Source organism: Pan paniscus, chromosome 12, assembly GCF_029289425.2.
Source record: "Pan paniscus chromosome 12, NHGRI_mPanPan1-v2.0_pri, whole genome shotgun sequence".
Classification (NCBI taxonomy): Eukaryota; Metazoa; Chordata; class Mammalia; order Primates; family Hominidae; genus Pan; species Pan paniscus.
Window position 1 is genome coordinate 18,608,771 of NC_073261.2, and position 22,271 is coordinate 18,631,041.

At 43.8% G+C, this 22,271-nt stretch overlaps 1 protein-coding gene across 14 annotated transcripts in view; it reads left to right on the forward strand.

Annotated features, from left to right (window-relative positions):
* The window catches only part of LOC117979235 (WW domain-binding protein 11-like), a 268,867-nt gene that overhangs the window by 16,010 nt on the left and 230,586 nt on the right, over positions 1-22,271 (forward strand). For 2 of the 14 annotated variants that reach the window (XM_055107460.2, XM_055107459.2), the window contains 2 exons: positions 2,848-2,997; positions 12,727-13,054. The exons of 8 other annotated variants lie outside the window; for them this stretch is intronic. In XM_055107460.2, coding sequence (XP_054963435.2) covers positions 2,848-2,861 — 14 coding nt within the window. In that variant the 3' untranslated portion in view covers positions 2,862-2,997; positions 12,727-13,054. 4 more of the 14 variants (XM_055107451.2, XM_055107457.2, XM_055107450.2 and 1 more) reach the window with 3 other exon arrangements.

A 22,271-nucleotide genomic window follows, 5' to 3' on the forward strand; every position in this document is an offset into this window, starting at 1 on the left:
TCCAAAGCCAAGACGGCACCACTGCACTCCAGCCTGGGTAACAGGGCGAGACTCTGTCTCAATATAAATAAATTAATTAAACAAAATAAAGAATATAAAAGTAAAAAGAAACAAAATATCCAAAGCCTGTCAATCCATGCTGTAAATATCAGGATCTTCTGAATTCCAGTAGCCCTGGACCATGGAGAACCCAGCGAAATTACTCTTATTGACTGGAGCTAGGGCTGTCTTAGTTGGACAGTTTATATTTCAAGCTTTCTATGAGTTTCACAGGTTCCATGAACTTGGATGGATTTCTGTGGATTTGTTGTGCTTATACACTGAAAGTTTTGTGATGTACATTGCCCATCTTTTCCATCTGATTCGATTGTTCTTCTCTACTCATGAAAGGCCTATTTTTCTTCCAGACCCAGATCTTGTGAAGTGTTTTCACATTTCCCCATGGATGCCTAGCGAGGGACTGGGACTGCCTGATCCGCTTTGGTCAAGAGCACGTGGGTGGCCTGTGTGCAGCCTTATCATCAATCATTGCAGGACTTGGTGGAGTATGGTTGAACAGGTGCTCAGACTGCATGCGTGTCTAGCGAGGCCATCCTGAAGCTGCATGGGAGTTGTAAAAAAGTTACCAACAAGGTTTTAGTTATTTGAATAGGTTTTTGAATAGATTTGGAATGTGGGAAGCAGTTGCAGAAATAAACGTCTTAATGACTAAATGTAGCTTGCTGTTTTTAGCCCAGTTTCACAGATCACAACTCTGACCACACTAGTGGGTGGTTTATGTGTCTTCTCATGCGGGGAGAGCTGTTCAACTCACTCCTGAGGCTTAGGCCCAGGTTGGAAGCGGACGGAGTCCCAGCTGGGCTGTTGGGGTCTGGCCTCCTCTCAGCTTCCTCTGGAGGACAGGCACAGCCCTTCGAGGCTACCTTTCTGGACACTGAATCCAGTCGAATCCACTTTCTTACCCATGACCCGAAGCAAGCCACTTCAGCTTCTGACGTCTCCACAACCTCATCTGCGAAATAAGGGACTAGGCTGGATGGTCTTTGAGGCCTCATCCAATTCAGAGATTCTGGATCCTGCGTTGGAGAAGTGAGGGAGCCTGGTGTGAACTGGGAGAAGGCAGAGGGTGGGAGTGGGCTGTTTCTGTCGGCTCTCTGAATGGCAGTAAATGTCGGGGAGGGGACCTTCAGGAGTCATCTCACCTCCTGGAGGTTTTTTTGGGTGTTGACTGTTGAAGGCGTCCTCCAGAGTGGATCTCCATAGGTCTGGAGCCTTGACCTTTGGGGGATGCTTGTAGAAAGCTGGTTCTTCAGTAAACTTTCAGTGCTTGCAAATGCAGGTGCTGAGCCAGAGCCCCCCAACACTCAGAGGAGGAGCATGCCCAAAAGTCCTCAGGTGAGACGTCAAGGAGCACCTCCCACCTGGTGCAATCTTCACTCTGCATGGCTGGTGTCGCCCCCTGTGGGAAACACAGGGGACATGGGAAGCCATGCTGTTGTCACAGGGTTTGCTATGCCATCCTCTGTAGTAGGCTCCTGCTAAAAGCCAGTAGGATGCTGACAGCAAGTACTAGCAACAAGTGTTTAATCCATATTCCGAGCCTGCCACCGTCTCCTTTCACTGATATGACTCACATGGCTATAGCATCGCACAGTGAAGAAAGCAGACCCTGGCGATGTGGAAAGGAGTAGAATTGACCGCCGTAATCATTAAATGTCACCGTTTAAATAAGAATTGAACGACCTCTCCCTCTGTGGACTATTCACAGACCCCACACACTTGACCTCACTGTTTATTGTACAGGGGATTGAGAACCATCAACAGATGGGTGCAGGCCATACGGTAAAGGGTAGGATAGCTTTCCAGTGGGCATCAGTGCAAGCGGTTACAATTCCAGGCCTCTCTTTGTTGATCAAGAGGATCCCAGCACTTTGAGAGGCCGAAGATTGCTGGATCCAAGGAGTTCAAGACCAGCTAGGCAGTATAGTGAAACCCCACCCCTACAAAATATTAAAATATTAGCGAGGTGTGGTGGTATGTGTCTGTAGCCCCATGGTCCCAGCTACTCAGGAGGCTGAGGCAGGACGATCATTTAAGCCTGGGAATTTGAGGTTGCACAGTGAGCAATGATTGGACCACTGCACTCCAGCCTGGGTGACAGAGCAAGACACTATCTAAAAAAAAAAAAAAAAAAAGAATTCCATATTGTTGTCTACTTTTTCGTTAAAACACACTCTGCTTCTGCAACAATATAGTTTTCTCCTGCTTTTCTATCTCCTAGGATGAGTCCTCTTTCAGCAGTCACATAGATGGCCGACAAACAACAGCTGTAGTAATAATTATTATTATTTATGCCTTACTGCCACTACTCTAACTGAGGCCACTGACATGCTTTACCGTAATTATGAGCACAGCCTCCTCACAGATTTCTGGTCCTCTAGTCAGTCAGCCACCCATCCCAGTCCTGTCTTCACACGGCATTCCAAGCAATCATTTATAAAGGCAACTTCTGAACATGTCTCTTGTCTGCTTAAACCACTTTAATGCCTCCTGTTTCCCATCCCAATAAGGCCTAAACCCTTTCGGATGGCTCACACTGATTTTCATGTACTTCTTGAAAAGCTAAATAAGAGAGCTAAAAAAGATGAATTACTTTATCTTTTCAATAAGAAAGACCCATGAATGGAATTCCAGGGGCAGCTGTTGGAGTGGGTGGCAGAGTTGGAAGAGTTGCTGCCATTTTTTGAATATCAGCTGTTTCTGGTGCTTTGATATAGGGTATTTCATTTATTTTCTTCAAAAAATCCTATGAGGCCTATATGCTATATTATTATCTTAATCTTACAGATGAGGAAACGTAAGCCCAGAAAGGATGAAGTGAAACCAGCAAAGTCACACAGGCGGTAGGTGGCATAGCTGGGATGTAAACCCAGACCGAGTGCCCACCCGGCACCTGCCGCCTTCACCACCAGCCTCAGGACTGTCGGTGGGCAGTGAGTAAGTTGGAATTTTAATAACTTTGGAGACAAATTTAGCTGCTTAAACAGAAGTGTTTTCTTAGATAAGGAAGGAAATGATATTTTCTTACCACATTTAGTATAATTCATCCTAAACAGAGAAGTTATAATGACAGTGACAAAGCAGGAATGTGTGTCTTTATTTTCCAGGTCATGCAAGATAAACAGAAAGATTGCTGGCTTCCGGTTTCTAGATTGTAAAATGAGGACTGGAGCCCATAAACTCCAATAGCATTTTCAGCTTTGAAATTCTGAGAGTCTCGGACTGTTTGCTGCAAAACAAGTATCTTAAGTTTCTAAGGCAAACGCTTATAAAATTAGGAGAACTCACTTATAGTTTTCACACATGTTTTAAAATTTAAATACATATGTGTGTGGTTACATAAATATACCTATCTATTATGGGAGAAGCTATTCAGAATACCAAACATTTTATTTTCATTAAATATAACAATGCTATTTTTTGCTGTGGCTGGTGTTTTGGTCATCTGTTGCTGCATAAAAATCATTCCCAAACATAGCAACCTTCAACAGCAGTAATATATATTTTACTCATGAATCTGCAGTTTGAGGAGGGCTCATCAGGGAAGCGTCGTCTCGGCTCTGCTCAGCCTCCCAGGCAGTCCGAAGGCTCGGGCTGGAGACACGGAGAGCTCACTCACTTGTGTAATGGATGCAGGCTGTCTGCTGGGACCTTTGCCAGGGCTGCTGGCTCCAACCTGTGGCCTCTTCATGTGGCCTGAGGTTCTCATGATATGGGAGACGGGCTCTGAGGACAATCGTCTGGAGACAGAGAGAGAGAGGGAGGGAGAGAGAGCATGCACCAGGTGGAAACCCTACCACTTTCTGTGACCCAATCTCTAAAGTCCTGTGGTGTCACTTCTGCGCCTCTTCATTAAGGTAGCCAAAGATGGCCACCCAGGAGACGGGAAGGGAAGTTGACTCCATCTTGTGATAATGAGTGGCAATCCTCTGGGACATCATTGAGATCAGAAATAATACTGGGACCATTTTTTAAAAATGCAGTTTGCTACAGCATGACTCACTATTGTCTTCCAGAACCATGGCAGACTAGCTCCCTAGAATGTCATTCCCTGGAGGAAAAAGATCTTGTCTGCCTTTTCTTTGATGCGCACAGTGCCTGGTGTGTAGTAAGTTCTACTATCTGTATTTGTGGAATGAATGAAGACTCTGAACATTCAATGATAAGAAAACAACAAGCCAACAAAAAATAGGGAGATTTCAGCAGACACTTTACCAAAGAAGAAAAAGAGATGAGAGACAAGCACATGAAAAGATTCTAAACATCAGTAGGGAAATGCACATTTTTTTTAAACTTTTATTTTAGGTTTGGGGGTACATGTGAAGGTTTGTTACGTAGTTAAATATGTGTCATGGGGTTTTGTTGTACATATTATTTCATCATCCAGGCATTAAACCCAGCACCCACTAGTTATCTTTTTTGCTCCTCTCCCTCGTCCCACCTTTCCCCCTCAAGTAGACCCTAGTCTCTATTGTTTCCTTACTTGTGCTCTTAAGTTCTTATCATTTAGCTCCCACTTATAAGTGAGAGCATATGGTATTTGGTTTTCTGTTCCTGCATTAGTTTGCTAAGGACAATGACCTCCAGCTCCATCCATATTCCTGCAAAAGACATGATCTCATTCTTTTTTAATGGCTGGATAGTATTCAATGGGGTATATGTACCACATTTTCTTTATCTAATCTGTTATTGATGGGCATTTAGGTTGATTCCATGTTATTGCTATTGTGAGTAGTGCTGCAATGAACATTTGCATGCATATGTCTTTAGGGTAGAATGATTTATATTCCTCTGGGTGTGTACTCAGTAATGGAATTGCTGGGTTTAATGGTAGTTCTGCTTTTAGCTCTTTGAGGAATTAATACCACCCCATACCTATTAGAATGACTAAAGTTCAAGAATGGCCACACCAAATGTTGCAAGGTTGGGGAGCAACTGGCATTCCCTCATGTGCCGGTGAGAATGTAACTGGTAAAGCCACTTTGGAAAAGTTTGGCTGTTTCTTAACATTTTGAACATACACTTACATGATTCCACCTGAGGAATTTAACCAGAGACAAAAACATAAGTCCATGACAAAACTTGTACATGAATGTTCATAGCAACTCTCCTCGTAATAGCCAGAATCAGGCAACACCCCAAATGTCCATCAGCACATTTGTGGCTAAACATTATGGTATATCCACACCATGGAATATTACCGATCAATAAAAGAAATGGGCTTGGCTGGGCGTGATGGCTCACACCTGTAATCCCAGTACTTTGGGAGGCCAAGGCAGGCGGATCACAAGGTCAGGAGATAGAGACCATCCTGGCTAACACGGTGAAACCCCGTCTCTACTAAAAAAATACAAAAAATTAGCTGGGCATGGTGGCAGGCGCCTGTAGTCCCAGCTACTCAGGAGGCTGAGGCAGGAGAATGGCGTGAACCCGGGAGGCAGAGCTTGCAGTGAGCCGAGATCACACCACTGCACTCCAGACTGACAGAGAGAGTGAGACTCCGTCTCAAAAAAAAAAAGAAATGGGCTCACACAGCAATAGGGATACATTTTATTTTATTATTTTATTGTATTTAATTAATTTATCTATTTATTTATTTATTTATTTTGAGATGGAGTTTTGCTCTGTCACTCAAGCTGGAGTGCAGTGATGTGATCTTAGCTCACTGCAACCTCTGCCTCCCAGGTTCAAGTGATTCTCCTGTCTCAGCCTCCCGAGTAGCTGGGATTCCAGGCACCCACCACCACGCCCAGCTAATTTTTATATTTTTAGTAGAGATTGGGTTTTACCATATTGGTCGTGCTGGTCTCAAACTCCTGACCTCAGGTGATCCACCAGCCTCGGCCTCCCAAAGTGCTGGGATTACAGGCGTGAGCCACCGTGCCCAGCCTGAGAAAAATATGTTTTCTAGCTGCCTGTCTCTGAGCTCTGAAAAAATGCACTCAATATGATATCTGAATTATCTCTCTGAGTAATTATATGAATTTGGATTTAAATCATGTTGATTTAATTGAATGTGTCCCTATCATCAGTCACCGAGAGAAAGTCTTCATCCACCAGTCCAGTGGCTGGCCTCACTTTTGTTTCTGGAGTACATTACGAGGTTTATGTGTGTGTGTGTGTGTATATATATATATATATATATACACAATACTTATATATAAAATCACAACTGCTGGCCGCTGGATCTTCTAGCAGCTCTCATCATGCGCTCATATCTACACGTACTCTGTACATCAGAGATGAAAATAAAGTTTTTGGCCGGGCGCGGTGGCTCACGCCTGTAATCCCAGCACTTTGGGAGGCCGAGGCGGGTGGATCATGAGGTCAGGAGATTGAGACCATCCTGGCTAACACGGTGAAACCCCGTCTCTACTAAAAAAAATACAAAAAATTAGCTGGGCGTGGTGACAGGCGCCTGTAGTCCCAGCTACTCGGGAGGCTGAGTCAGGAGAATGGTGTGAACCCAGGAGGCGGAGCTTGCAGTGAGCCGAGATCGCACCACTGCACTCCAGCCTGGGGACAGAGCGAGATTCCATCTCAAAAAAAAGAAAAAGAAAAGAAAATTTTTAGTTTTGTAGTTGCATTACTGCTGCTGCAGTTTTTTATTTTATGGTGCATTCACTTCACTCAGCTTCTAAGAGGAATATAGCTTTTGCTCTTACAAAATTAAACTTTACAAACCCATTTGCTGAGTGGGATTTAAGGCATTTGTCCAGTGGTCTTGATGGATTTTCCGTGATACTTGATCCAACGCTTATTCAAAAAAATCAGATGTAAACGCATGCATAAAAATCCACTTGGGGTTATGAAGGCAATTAAAATGTTTTGACAAACTTTTCTTAGTCCTTGGGGTGATTTTGAAGTGGAATATTCATCCTGGCTGGTAGCTGCTCTCAGAGGCAGCTGGGTAGATGCAGTTGATGACGGCCTTCTAACTCCAGACCCACAGTACTGCGAGGAGGGGGCACCCTCACTGGATGCCTGGGTCAGGCTAGAGGCATGTGCTGAGCATGAGTGATGAAGGCGTGCAGCACCCATGCTCCTCTCTCCTCCTATGTGTGGGGCCTGTGTGAGCAGTAAGGGGCTGCTGGCCCTCAAGAAGGCGTCTTTTTGAAATACTCAGCATTCCTGTAGGACCACGCCCTGGAGCCCAGTCCTTAAGAGGGGATAAAAAGGAGACTTGGAAGGCCAGCCCTCAGGACACCAATAGGTGCACAGGCTCAAGCAGCCACAGGTAAAGAAAAACATTTTGTAACACTTTGTTTCTTTGCTCAGGTTAAACTTTGACCTGGACCCGTATAGTTGAGGCCTCTCACATCCTTCCTGGTTTCACATTTCTCACTGCTCCTGTGACATCCAGCACTCACTATGTCCCTTCCCATCCCCACCAGCTTCTGTATCCTGCCCAGTGTCCTCAGAACTCGTCAACTTTCTGACCTGTTAGGTTATACAAATTTACATTAATCCTAGGCCAAGAGAGGCTAGGACTGCTTGAGAAATGATAGCCTTGGTGTTTGCGGAAACTCCATCACCAAGAGGCCCTCGGGAAATGCATCCATGGAAAGGAATGAAATTCCTTACATGGTAGGAGAGATTGTCCATTGGTTGGTCATGTCCTGGGTCTGTAGTTAAACATCACTGGAGTGCCAAATGGGCCGTCAGCCCCAAGGCGGCTTCGGCTGTTGTCTCCTGGGACATCAGTACAGGGCTCTGATTTGTTTTTTGTTTGGTTTTGTTTTAATGGAGTCTTGCTCTGTCACTCAGCTGGAGTGCACTGGTGAGATCTCAGCTCACTGCAACCTCCACTTCCTGGGTTCAATCGATTCTCCTGCCTCAGCCTCCCAAGAAGCTGGGATTACAGGTGTCTACCACCATGCCTGGCTAATTTTTTTTTTTTTTTTTTTTTTTGTATTTTTAGTAGAGATGGGGTTTCACCATGTTGGCCAGGCTGATCTGGAACTCCTGACCTCAGGTGATCTGTCCACCTCAGCCTCTCAAAGTGCTGGGATTACAGGGATGAGCCACCGTGCCTGGCCAGTTATTCTGAGTCTGCACTTTTTCACATACCCCACAAATGGGGCTCAGTGAGCTCTGAACTGAGCTGTGTTACTTTCTCCAGCTCCAGATCTATGCCCTTCAAATCTGACGGTGCACACATCTGAATGTTTTTACCTGGAGTTGCCTGTGATGATAATTTCTATCATTACTGATAACTACACTCAAACATTTATAAATAAAGCTCATTAAGATATCGAATGGCCTCGCCCAAAGCCTCCTGGTAGCTTATGCTTTATGTAGAAGTTCAGCTTGTTGATTCGGGTATATGTTACAAATGCATACTCACCTTCATCCTTTATCTGCGTGTCTGTGACTGGCACTGTAATATTTTGTGAATCTTGCTTTTCTGCACTTTTCCCTCTCTTCTCCAGAAACTTCTCCTGGAAAGGCCCTTTCTGAGCACTCACCCCGTCATTCTTGATGGGCCTGTTTCACATCCTCTTCCCAGCTGTTGTCACGTCTTTTCCTCCTCCCGTTTCATGCTCACATTGCTCCTGTGACCTGGTGACTCCCTTTAACACCAGGGGTGACAAAGAGCATCCTAAATTCATGGAATGTCTTTTATCTACAACTTGGGAAGCTGAACTGTCTTGATGAAGCATGACATCCTAGGCAGAATCTCAGGGTAGCATGAACGGCTGTGCTTCTTTATTTTTTCTTCTAAAGGGTTAAACATTTTCCAAGTTGGCTGCCATCAGCATGGGCTGGTTTATGCTGTGACTTTCTTTTTCTAGGAAGATTAATGCCAGAGCCATTTATCTGTGACGATACCTTTGAAGAGAAACAAATGAAAAAGTGGAATTTCAGTCCAATCTAGTCTAATGAATTCAATCTGATGCAGAAATAACATGGGGAAGCAAGGGAATGAACACGTGCTGGGCAGACGCATCAATCATCTGAAATCATGCCACTGAGCCGGACTATAACCATAGCAAGAACGAATCTAACTATAGTCTTATTAGGTGAAAGACTGGATTCTATTATCTTTTTATGTACAGCCAACTCAAAAGCTTGCAAGACTCAAGCACCTTTTCTGTTCTCACTTGGGCTTTGAAAAACTGTTCCCATTATCAATTCAGTATACCCTTAAGGCAGATTTGTCCAACCCGTGGCCGTTTGGCCCAGGATGGCTTTGAATGCAGCCCAACACAAATTCGTAATTTTTCTTAAAGCATTACGAGAGTTTTTTGCGATATTTTTAAGCTCATCAGCTATCATTAGTGTTAGTGTATTTTATGTGTGGCCCAAGACAATTCTTCTTCTTCCAGTGTGGCCAAAGGAAGCCAAAAGATTGGATACCCCTGCTTTAAGGTAAGAATTTGGGTTGCCAATTGGTTGGTACGATTATTCAACTGGCATCCATAATGGTTTCTGGAACATAGAAGATGCACAATGTATTAGCTCCATTCTTCCTTCCCTTGCTTTCTTGCCCTCTGAGGCCAGAAATCCCAAGAGGTAGTGGCAGTCACACCTGGACCAGAGCTCTGAAGAGATGGGTTCTCACCTGAGCTCTGGCTCTCACTGCAGGAATGATCTTATGCAAGGTGTCTTTCCCCCATTCTTTTGTGCAATTGGGATCTGCATAAGTCAGTGGTTCTCAAAGGGGGCAATTTTGTCCTTCTGGGGAAAATGCCTGGAGATATTTTCAGTGTTCACAACTGTATGCGGGGAGAGTGTCCTACTGACATTTAATGAGCAGAGACCAGGGAAATTGGTGAACATCCTACAGGGCACAAGACAGCCCTACAACGGAGGGCTCTCCAGCCCCCAGTGTCAATAGTGCTGAGGAACCCTGGTGTGACAGTAAACGATCACCACTGGAATCATTTACAGTCATGCACTGACTAATGATGTGGATACATTCTCAGAAATGCAATTTTGTCATTCTGTGGACATCACAGAGTGAACTTACAAAGACCTAGATGGTATAGTCTACTACACACCTCAGCTGTACAGGCTGTACTCTATCCTATTGCTCCGAGGCACAAACGTTTACAGCATGTGACCGTACTGAGTGCTATAGGCAATTATAACACAATGGTAAGAATTTGTGTATTTAAACTAAGCCTAGAAAAGGTACAGTAAAAATATGACATTATAATCTTATTTGACCATGGTCCTATATGCAGTTCATTGTTACGTGGCACATTACTATACTACAAAGGGAAGATGTGGACTCCTATTATGTAGCAGGTGCTGTACTAGATATTTCAATCTTACTTGATTTGATTTTCACAAAACTCTCCAAGTGTGGATATTAGTGTTCCCATTTTATAGATGAGGCACCTGAAGCTCAGAGAGACTAAGCAGTAGTCATATCACTAGCATGAGTTGCAGTCAAACTTGGAGCTGTTTTCATTAATTTGATGATAAAGACTTTGAAGCATGCATGTGTTTGGTGGTGCTTATAGAATCATAGACCTCCAGAACCAGAAGGTATCTTGAAAGTAGTTGGTTAGTCAGATGTCCTTGTTTTACAGATGGAGAAACTGAGGCAAAGAGGTTTACTCTATAACAGAGCAAAAGCCAGAGTCTGGCCTGGAACCCATGGCTCAGCTAGGAGAGGGACCAAGCCTTCCAACCAGTGCTCTCTGGGGTGTGTCTGCCTGTAAGAAGACATGGAGTGGGAACACTTGTTTCTCCTAGCAGGACTGAATTGCCTCTTTATTGCTAGCCAGGCAAATTCCCACTGTAACAGGCCGTGGCTGGGTTTCTGGAGGTGGTGGGCAAGTTTTCACTTTGGAGCCCTCTGAACAGGTAGTCTTGGCTTTGCAGGTGTTCTTGGACAAGGCTCACACATGCTGCAGGAGAGTGCCTCTGCTAGTTCAGATGCTGTCCCTTAGGACACATCCTTGGCTCTTCCCTACCTCTATCCTTTCGCCTGCTTTCTCACTCCCCACCTTGCATCCCTCTCTATGCCCTCCAACTCTGACTTGCAAAATAGACCAAGGAGACAGGTTAGGAAGAACTTCTGGGAGCAACACAGAAAAAAGTACGTTTTTGGAATCTGGGTCACTATCGTAATCTGCTGGAGATAATGAGCAGTGAATGTGTGTTTGATGAGATGGGACTTCTTCCTCTTAGGTCTGAAGGAACTCATTTGGAGAACAGGCATGCAGATGCCCTGAGAGCTCGGTGCCACACGATGGACACACAAATGGAGATGTGGCTTCCACATGCTGTGTTCCCACACCTCTCATATTTCAGACGCAGTGCTTTGCCCTTCATCCATTAACTCGCATTCTTTTTCTCTTCTGTCTCCCTCCATTTGGGATGATCAAAATTTTATTTCTGGATGAGTTCCTTTTTGCCCACTCTAAGAGTTAAATACCTTTGCTGACACTGAATTTGGAAACACAGACTTAGGGAAATTTTTCAGAAAGACTGCTTTAAGAGTAATTTTTCTTCCCAACAGACAACACAGAAGTAGAATTTTATTTACTTGCTTTTGCTATTATTAGCCATTTATATCATATCATAACTTATGAATAAGACATTAAGATGAGCATTGTAAACGAATGCTACCAATTGCATAAGAGATAATCCATTCATTTTTGCTAGCTTGTATTGTTTTCTGTGTTTCCACCATACAATTAGATGTAAAATAGAAATACAATTCTATTGCATTAAAGAGTAATACTTGTTTATATGTTACTATGTGATAGGCATATAATTAAAGCTTAAAAAATTTTTGCTGAATTAAATTGAATGTAATAAGGAACATTTGAAAAACACAGAAAAATAAAATTTTTAAAAATATAAAGTTTTCCATCCCTATTAAATAACCAATATAAACATTTTGGTGTATATCCTTTAACTCTTGTCCCTATGTGTGTATCTGTATCCATATCTTTAACTCTATCTGTAGCTCTATCATCTCTACCCGAACACACACACACACAAACACTTACAAGATTAACAAATGTGGTATCATAGTTTATAAAATGTGTAGTGTTATAACATTTATAAATGTTGTAGTATAGTGTAGGAGCTCTACATGAGATAATGCATGGTTTATTTTGTATGATTCATGTTGCATCCTGAGAATCTCATCCTTAGCTCAAACCATGGGATTAGAAGTTAGACAAATCTGGATATAATATTGAATAAGTTTTTTGACTTCTTTGTATCTGTTTCTTTATTCCTATAAAAATGGGAATAATAATACTCACCACACATTTTTGTGAAGATTAAATGAGATAATGAAAAGGCATGAAAAGCCCTTAGCACAGTGTGTGGAACTTAGAAGTTTTTCCGTATTATTAAAAGGTCACTGATGCACTTCCATGTATATATATCTTCAGCCTCATCTCTTTATGTTTTATAAGCATTGATTCCTGGAAGTAGAATTGTTGAATCAAAGGAGATAATATTTTCCCCAGAGAACTCAAGAGGGAGAAGAGGGAGCAAACTGGAAAAGTCCTAAATGCCAGGGAGGAGGGGGTGAAGTTGGCAGGATAGATGAGAAGCTGATGTTAAGTCCAAGGCCTTTAAAAAGATATCAAAGAGATGGATTTTGGAATGGGGTGGGGTGAAGGTGATATCTGTGATTTTTGATAAGATCTCTTAATTTTCTCTTTTCTTTTTTTTTTTTTTCTTTTTTAGGTGGAGTCTTGCTCTGTCACCGAGGCTGGAGTGCAGGGGCACGATCTCAGCTCACTGCAAGCTCCGCCTCCCAGGTTCACGCCATTCTCCTGCCTCAGCCACCCGAGTAGCTGGGACTACAGGGGCCCACCACCATGCCTGGCTAATTTTTTTGTATTTTTAGTAGAGACAGGGTTTCACCGTGTTAGCCAGGATGGTCTCGATATCCTGACCTTGTGATCCACCTTCCTCGGCCTCCCAAAGTGCTGGGATTACAGGCGTGAGCCACTGAGCCCGGACAATTTTCTCTTTTCTAAAGTTAAATAAACAAGTTGGTTTATTTTATAAATCGTGTTGCCTCCTGAGAATCCCATCCTTAGCTCAAACCATGTTCTTTTCACTTCCCAATGATGAAGGTAACGAGAGAGCATTGAGTATTCTCCCCTTTTCCAGGACCCTCTATGTAAAAACTTGGTGTTCTGAGAAGGTTAATTTGTCAGAATTAACCCCCTGAGAAGGGGTTCACCGACTATTCTTTAATTCAGCTTTTAACAAGAGAGTGTCATTTTCATGAAAACAAAAGCATCCCTGCTGCTGATGGAAGCTTTCCATCTTGTGTTTATGCTGATGGTTGTCCCCACCCGCCTGGCCTAGTTATTTCACACTCAGATAAACTATGCAAGCATTCGGGATGGGCTGCAAGGCAGTGCCCGCTCCTTTTTATTTGCTGCCATGGCTGGTCAATTGGGAGCAGAGTAGATGGTCTGTGGTCCCAATTGTGGTGGTCTGTGCCCTGTTAGGATGTTAGGATGGTCTGTGGTCCCAATTGTGGTGGTCTGTGCCCTGTTAGGAACCAGGCCACACAGCAGTAGTTGAGTGTCAGGTGAGCAAGGAAAGCTTCATCTGTATTTATAGCTGCTCCCATGGCTCACATTATCACCTGAGCTCTGCCTCCTGCCAGATCAGCAGTGGCATCAGATTCTCACAGGGGCACAAACCCTATTGTGAACTGCAAACAGGAGGGATCTAGGTTGCGCGCTCCTTATGAGAATCTAATGCCTGATGATCTGTCATTGTCTCCCATCACCCCCACATAATATCATCAGTTGCAGGAAAACAAGCTCAGGGCTCCCATTGATTCTGATTCCACATTATGGTGAGTTGTATAATTATTTCATTATATATCACAATGTAATAATAATAGAAATAAAGTACACAATGAAAGTAATGCACTGGAATCATCCTGAAACCATTTTCTAGCCCTGGTCCGTGGAAAAATTTTCTTCCACTGACAACTCCCTCCACCTCCATGCCCCCATTTGACAGGTGAGAAACCCAGGTGCAGTGTGATTTGCTGAAGGTGAGTCTATTCCTGGCAGAGTTGGAATGGTGACTCAGGTGACCTTCACAAAAACTACCTGGGTTTATCCCAGTTGCACACTTTTTTCCCTAAGTCCTTTTGGAAAAGGTGCTTGGTAACCCGGTGCTTAGATTTTCTTTCTGTAACAACTTGCATAACTGTGGTATTATGGGATTTTGTGGGAAGTTCTAGATTAGTGCCTGGCACCTAGGGTGCACTCAGTGTTAATTAGGTTTATTATTACACCAGCGGTTTTCAATTTTTTGATTTATTGATTTGTTCATTATTTATTTTTCATTTTTTATTTATTTCAATTGTTGCTCCAACTGTGGGACCAACCTACTCATCAACATTTTTTTTTGGAACGAAGGCCCAATGTCTACACAGAGTAAAGGTGGATGTGACTGGAATCCTTGCTGCCAGAGCATCTGCCTCTTCCTCCTCCTCCTCCTCCTCCTCTCACAGCCCTGATGAGGCCTGGCTGTGTCAGAGACTGTGACTTGGGCCTACTGGCTTGATTTTAAACTGCCGTTCGTGTGTGATGCCTACCTCTGGGACTTCACCTCTATCCAAGTCATCCCGTCTGTTAAAGATAGCATGGAGTGGAACGGAACTGGCCTAAAGTTGTGGTTTGCAAATGTGGCTGCCCATTGGGATCTCCTGCATGGTGTAGAATATGTCCTGGTCCCACCTCTGGAGGTTCTGATGTGACTGGTCTTAGGTGCACCCTGGGCACTTGGATTTTTTAAAGCTCCCAGGTGTTTGTAAAGTACAGCCAGGGTTCAGAATTACTGGCTTTGATCAATAATTTTCTACCTCAGCTGTACACTGAGATCACCTGGGATCTTAAAAAATAAGTGCATGACTACCTGAATCCTACCACGGGAGATTCAGATTCAAAAGGCATAAAGTTGTGCAGGAGACCCAGGGCCTCCTTCCTCCCTTCCTCTGTTCATCCGTTTCTTCCTTCCATTTCTTTTTTTTTCCTTCCTTCCTTCCTTCTCTTCCTTTCGTTTCCTTCCTTCTTCCTTCCTTCTTTCCTTCCTTCCTCCTTCCTGCCTTCCTTTCCCTTCCCTTCCCTTCCCTTCTCTTTCTTCCTTCCTTCCGAAGTAAAGTAGAAGTTCCTCTTCAAAGACTTTCCTCCCCATCTAATTAGGAATAAATAGTAACTTCTTTTAGAAGCAAAATTTATTCAAAGACCTGTGCTAACATTATTAAATATCTGCTAGCCATAATAAAGCAATCAATGTACTTTATGTTCTTGGCTCCCACAGTTTAGCCTGAATATTTGCCCTGGCATGCTTATACTGGTCCAAGCAAGCATTAGGTCATAGCCTGTTCCTCTTCCTTATTTGTAGATGTTTTTACCTTTCTCAGCATTCCACAAGTTACTTCCTCCTTCCTTTGTTCTCTGCCTTTGCCTCTTTTAAAAAGTTCTAAGTTGCTAGCCAATCGGGACAAATACAGAATTTGAAGTCCCATTCTAGCCAATGGAAACTGGATACAGCAGTAGAGTGGACGCGTCAGGTTATAAATGACCCTGTCTCCTTTGTTCGATGTACTGTCATGGCTAAACTGCTGGCGAGTGTAGCCTTTCTGCAGAAAGTAAAAATGGCCTTGCTGAGGAAATTAAACTTATGTTCAAGGGCTACTTCTTTATGGCACCAGGGAACAAGCATTTCTAACACTTCCCTCTCTCCCTCCCTCCCTCTTTTTTCCCAGGTGATTATACCCTGGGGCATGCATTGGAGCACTTGGTGGGCTTGTCAAAACACAGATGCTGGGGCCCCTTGTCAAGAGTCCTTGATTCACCGCTGAACCCAGGAGGTGGAGGTTGCAGTGAGTTGAGATCACACCACTGCACTCCAGCCTGGGTGACAGAGTGAGACTCCATCTCAAAAAAAAAAAATTAAAATTAAAATTAAAATTAAAAAAGAGTCCTTGATTCAGGAGGTCTGGGGTAGGGCTTAAGAATTTTAATCTCACCAAGTTCCCAGGTGAGGCTGCAAGTGCTGACTGGGGCCCCATTTTGAGGACCCTGGGATGGAAGATGAATGCGGTTTGAGAGGGAGTGAGGGGGTGCAGCCTAACCTTCCTTAGGACTTGCTCCTGGCATCAAGGGTGCCAAGGAGGGATGCCATCCTCCTGTTCTTCCACCACATGCCTCCTTGGGTCACAGCACTCTAACCTGTATGGCTTGGGACCAGGTGTCATTTCCAGTGATCTCACCAACTCTGATGGAAAACCTAGTACAGATCCTTCAGGCTGATTCTCCTCTGGGAAAATGTATTGTAGAGATCAACTTTAGCTTATCCTCGGCATAGATCTAGCTCCAGCCAAAAATGCTTTCCCAACAATGGCAGTGTTTCCGGGTGTCAGCAGGGATATGTTTGTCTTGGGAAGTTTAGAGAAAGGTCAGAGTAGTCAGTGGTCAGAAAAGTAAGCCCAGATACTACAGGCTTACAGGGGCAGGCAGGCTACCAGAGCAGGGCCCAGCAGCAGACAGAAAGGGGGAACCAGAGAAGACAGGTAGCTTTCAGCAGGTGGACAGTGTGAAAAGAAGACAGCAGACACCCAATGTGTGCCAGCGAGGACTTGGGCTACTTCGGAATCCAGTCACACAGGAACGTGAGCAGCTTGACTTGGGGATAAGACAGAGACAAAGGAACAAGGACATGAGGCAGGGACTCTGTTATTGAAAATCTGGCCCACAGAGGGTGGGAGCAGGATCAGCATCCACATCTCAGAGCCTGGGACGGGGTGGAGAGCACAGAGTTCAGGGTTTGGCTGGGCATCCTCTAAGCACCTGCCAGTTATCATGCACATTCATGAGTACCTTGTGTGCACGATGTGAGCATATGTGGTGTGTGCGTTCTGGCAGCCTGCTGGCTGTGGTTCTGTGGAAACAGTATGCCCTGCACTTCTGCAGTGAGCAGCTGTTGGCACACTCCGGCAGCCCGTCAATCCAGGCAGCCTGAACGATGACACTGGTCCCTCCCATTCGCACCACCCCAGCTGTCAGCACAGGAGAGATTTACGAGTGCCCAATGCTGGCACCATTTGCAGGTCCCATTTGCTTTCAAGAGGCCTTGTTAGTAACGCCCCTCCCAATGTGCCATTATAGACGTGCCCACTGGACTAAGGTTGTCTTCAGAAGGGCCCTGTCATGATACCAGTTTCCCATGGTGTTTGTTCTGTGGCAGTGGGGAAGTCAGCACACATAGAAAGCATCATGGAAAAGGAAATAGTTGAAATGGTTCTTCCAGGATGAGAGGTTTTTCTGCTGACAATGAACATTCGCTATATTAGCACAGTTTGGTTGGTCAGTGTTTTGACACCTTGAGCTTGCCATTTGGACGAGATGGCATTTGTCTGTGTTTCTAAATCAGTGGATCTCAACAGGGGACAATTTTCTCTCAGGGCTATTTGGCAATGTCTGGAGACACTTTATTATTGTCATAACTTGGCAGCAAAAGCGTACTACTGGCATCCAGTGGGTAGAGGCAAGAGATGCAGCTAAACCTCTTGCCAGTGCCCAGCTCAGCTCTTGTAGCAAAGAATTATCCAACCCAAATGTGAATAGAGGCTGAGAAATTCTGTTCTAAACAGAGAGAATCTTACATATGTCAGGTTAGTAACAGAGAATCTTACATTTGATTTCTGATGGGTTCTCAGTGCAGAGTTGTGTTGTGTTTTTAAACTGTTATCTGTTTTGAGTCTGTAACATGGCTTACCAAGTACAACTGTGTCCTACTCAATAAGGTGAAGGAGTTGGCAGACTATGGCCGGTGGGCCAAATCCGGCCTGCCACGTGCTTTTGTAAACAAAGTTTTCTTGGAACAGAATCACGCACGTTGCTCTATGTCTTGTTGATGGCTGTTTTTATGCTGCAACCTCAGAGTTGAATAGTTGCAACAGAAACCATATGGCTAGCAAAGCCTAAAGTATTTTCTACCTAAACCTTTGTAGAAAAAATGTACTGACCCCTGGGTAAAGGGATATGTTAAATCGCTTTCTTTTGGTCAAAACACAGCCATGAAGGAATAATCTTTGACTATAGCTCTAAGCACAAGTCTGCAATCTTTTGTAAGATTACTTTTTATGTTCTTCAAAATCACTTTCTAGTCTCTCTGACCTTCTTTTGACTTATTTGGAAAAGAAGGCTTGGATGTTCTTTCTTCCTTAGGTCGGGGGATTAATGTAACCCAAGACCTCTCTTACCAGCTTTCCCCAGCTCAGCACTGCACCCAGCCGAACGGGAAGGAACAGGCACAGGAGAGCATTCATCACTGGGATGAACTGGGGAACTGGCTCCTCAGAACTTGTTAGCTGAAAATTGCTGTACTCGTCAGCCCCAAAAGGCGGCTCTGCACGTTAGAGTATGAGTTTCAGCCACACAGACCTCAGCTATGCCTGTTGGGCTTCCAGGCATCTTAGGGCCTGTAATTAATTGGGTGCTATGTAGGATGTGGATCTGTTTTGGGGCAAGCATCAATTTGGGAAATGGATGGGTCTATCTTTGTAGAGACAGCTTCAATTTTACAATTTCATTGGGAGTGACATCTGGACCCAATTTTTCAAGGTCTTTCAAGTCAAACCCACGTGAGGAGCTTATTCACTCACTCATGAATTAATTTTAAAAGTACTTAGTGCAGAGAGAAAGTAAAAAGTAGCTCACAGGCCAGTATGGGAGGAGACAGGTAATATTCACAGAGTGGTCATTCAGTTGGTGACCACAGTGGGGCATAGTGGGCAAAGGAAAGAGACGCTGAGGCACTGAAGGGGTCTGGGAGGATGGGGAAGGCTGTGGCAGATGCCAGGAAGGTCTGTAAAAGTCTGAAAGGAGACTTTAATGAGAAGGAGAGGAGTGGCGCCCAGAAGCCTGGCCTCTTCTGCAGTCACCTACCATATTGGATTTACACTGGTCCTTGGTCCTGCAGCCTCGGAAACTTGATCCCTCGGCTCCCGGAGTTGACCAGTCCTAGGTGTGGCATGAGCTCACGAGGATGAAGCTCACAGGAAACAGTTCTCGGAGGGCGCCATTCCTGCCCCTTCCACCACCTACCGCACCTACTACCAATGAATTGTCTTCAATTACATGCAACAGATAGTGGAGGGATTAACCCTTGAAGTTGTTATAATTTCTATTGTACAATTTAGTTTACTCAAGTGATGTCCAAAACAGCAGCATACTGACAACAGGAGGGCAAGGGCAGGAAGAGGGTACAGACAGCCCCGAAGAAGAGGAAGGAGAGGCAAGGTGGCACTGCAGGGGAGATGGATCCAAAAGTGAAGCCCCAGAAGGAAGCTTTGTCTGCTCATGTGTTCATTTTATTCTGGGCTCAAGAATGTGGAACAGCACCATGGCCTTGCCATTGAACAAACAGTCCTCTCTCCGTGTAAATTTCAGAGGATTTTTCTTTGAGGTTGAGTAAATCAAAGGGAAAGAATAAAATCATGTTTGGAAATTGTAATAATAAAAAATTCAAGCCAAGTTAAACGCCTGGAATATTGAACATGGATATTCACCTGGGAACATCCCACATTTTCCCTTTCTTAAGAATAACAAATGAAAAATCTAAAAAGACAAGTAACAGCATATAAATAAAGTTTACTTTGATTCTTCCATCTACTGAACTTCTCTCTGAAGTTCACAGAGGACTATAATTAACACAGAGGAAGGAAGTACATTTAAGTAGCTTTTAAGAGATAAATCTTTGAAATTCTTAGTGAAGAAAATCTAGAGTTCTGCTATTTCCAGTTAGCCTTGAAAAAAAAAGTCCACTTATTAGTTTAATAAATAGTTTGTAAAAGGCCAACCATTCCCAGGGCAAAAGCATTTAATCAAAGCAACAGTATTCAACTAGCAGCAAATGGGAAATTCTACACAAAAAGGGAAAAGTCAGATAATTCAGACACAGGAGTGCAGTAAAATTCTAATGTGGGGATAAGTTTAGTGCTAACTAGTTCACTGCTAACTAGTTCACTGCGAATATAGAGAAAGTAACTCAGAGAGATGTCTGATAATTATGTTGAACAAAATTGTTGTTCATGGACAATTGGGCCAAAATTTTTGTTTATTTACTTTAATCATGAACTGTTACATAATGGAATAAATTTAAAGTTCTACAATGTTCCATCAGCTGCATTCAGATCTTTACCAATGAGCTACTCACATTGTTTAAGACTGGACGATTTGTGAAATGAGTTAATGCATGATATAATTCATTTTAATTTTGTTTGTTTGTTTGTTTGAGACGGAGTCTTGCTCTGTTGCCCAGGCTGTAGTGCAGTGGCACGATCCCGGGTCACTGCAACCTCCACCTCCTGGGTTCAAGCGATTCTCCTGCCTCAACCCCCCAAGTATCTGGGATTACAGGCGCCTACCACCATGCCCTGCTAATTTTTATATTTTTTGTAGAGACAGGGTTTCACTATGTTGGCCAGGCTGGTCTGGAACTCCTGACCTCAGGTGATCCGCCCTCCTTGGCCTCCCAAAGTGCTGAGATTACAGGCATGAGCCACTGCACCTGGCCTCATTTTGAATTAAAAAGTTCTAAAATATCTCTTATCCATTAAAATTAGACCAAAGGGCTTATAATTACCTCATTTCCAGAAACACTTATTATGAGCTCATTCCATCTTAATGTTAAATAAGGCTTTTCATTAATTAGTCAAACAACTAATTTATTCATGCATGAATCCAACCAGTATTTATTAAATACCTCTGCTGGGTGCAACTCCATGTCAGGGGCCCAGGTGCTGCCGGGCACAGGATGGATGGGAGTGACCCTGTGGTCAGGAACATCACCTTGAAATGTGGGGAGCACCTTACACTTTCAGGGGCAGCAAAACTAAAATCATATGTTGAAAGGTTCCATTTTTAAGTAAGAGTGTTGTGTCCACAAGGAAGCTATCTCAGAGCTCCCTGACACTCAAGCCAGTAAGCTGCGCTGGTACCTAGAGAACAGCAGACCCACAGTGGGTTTGTATTTATCCAGGGGGGAAAAAAGAAAACATTTGTTATCAGCCTAATCTTGCTGAAGTTTGCCTTCCTGGTTGTACTTCTGGTTATGTGCTTTCTTTTTTCTTTGAACAATACAATAGAATCCTAGGGTTTTGATGTCAGTGTAGAAACTGACTTTGAAAGCCAGCTGACTCAGCCTCTCTTTCAAAGCAAGAATTTCACCTCAGTATCTCAGGTGAATAACCATGCTCTTTACTTTATGAAGCAGAATGTTTCTTCTCTTTTTCTGTTTCCGTTTTAAAAAACAGTTCCAATTTTTCTAAAAAAGGGTTTCTCTAGATTAAATAAAAATCTCTGCAACTTGGACTGAGTAATACTGCCTAGGAATGAATATTTCAAATCAAATCCATGTGAAAACCTTTCAAATGTATTGTATGGGACATGTTTTATTCATTTTTTTCCAGGCCAGCATCTTGTAGTTTGGAGACCCTTGCCCCCTCCTTGGTAAGGCCACTGTGTTTACGCTTTGGGGGCTGTCCCTCTCCCAGTCGCTGTAGGCACAGGGATGAGCCAGCAAATGAGACGATGTCATCGCCCTGGCCACATGACTGGTCTAATAAAGAGAACATGACTCATGGGAGCCTCTCAGTGTTACCATAAGTAGCTTTGCTGGAGCTATCTGGAAACATGTGTCCCACAGTGATGGAGGGGGCTGTGATCCTGGAGCTGTGGTGGTCTTGTTTTCTGCCATGTAGAACGTGTCTGCCTGAAATGGAAGCATAGTGAAAGGTGAAGAAGAGAAAGGGGAAGGAAGTAGGGAGGGAGGGAAGGTGAATTTGAGAGAGCACCTAAGGGCTTGGATCTTTCTATGCTCATATTAGTCCAGAGTTTGGGGGTCCTTGAGCTGGTAGATTTTTCCCTCTCAGGTTAGATTCTGGACACTTGAATCCAAGAGTTATGCCTAACACTCAATGACTGCAGCCCCTATGCTCCACTACATCTTCTCTTTCCTTCCTTCCTCCCTTCCTCCCTTCCTCTCCCCCTTCCTTCCTTCCTTCCTTCTCTCTCTCTCTCTTTCTTTCCTTCTTTCCTTCTTTTCTTTCTTTTCTTTCTTTTCTTTCTTTCTTTTCTTTCTTTTCTTTCTTTCTCTCTCTCTCTCTTTCTCTCTTTCTCTCTTTTCTTTCTTTCTTTCTCTCTCTTTCTTTCTCTCTCTCTTTCTTTCTCTCCTTCCTTCCTTCC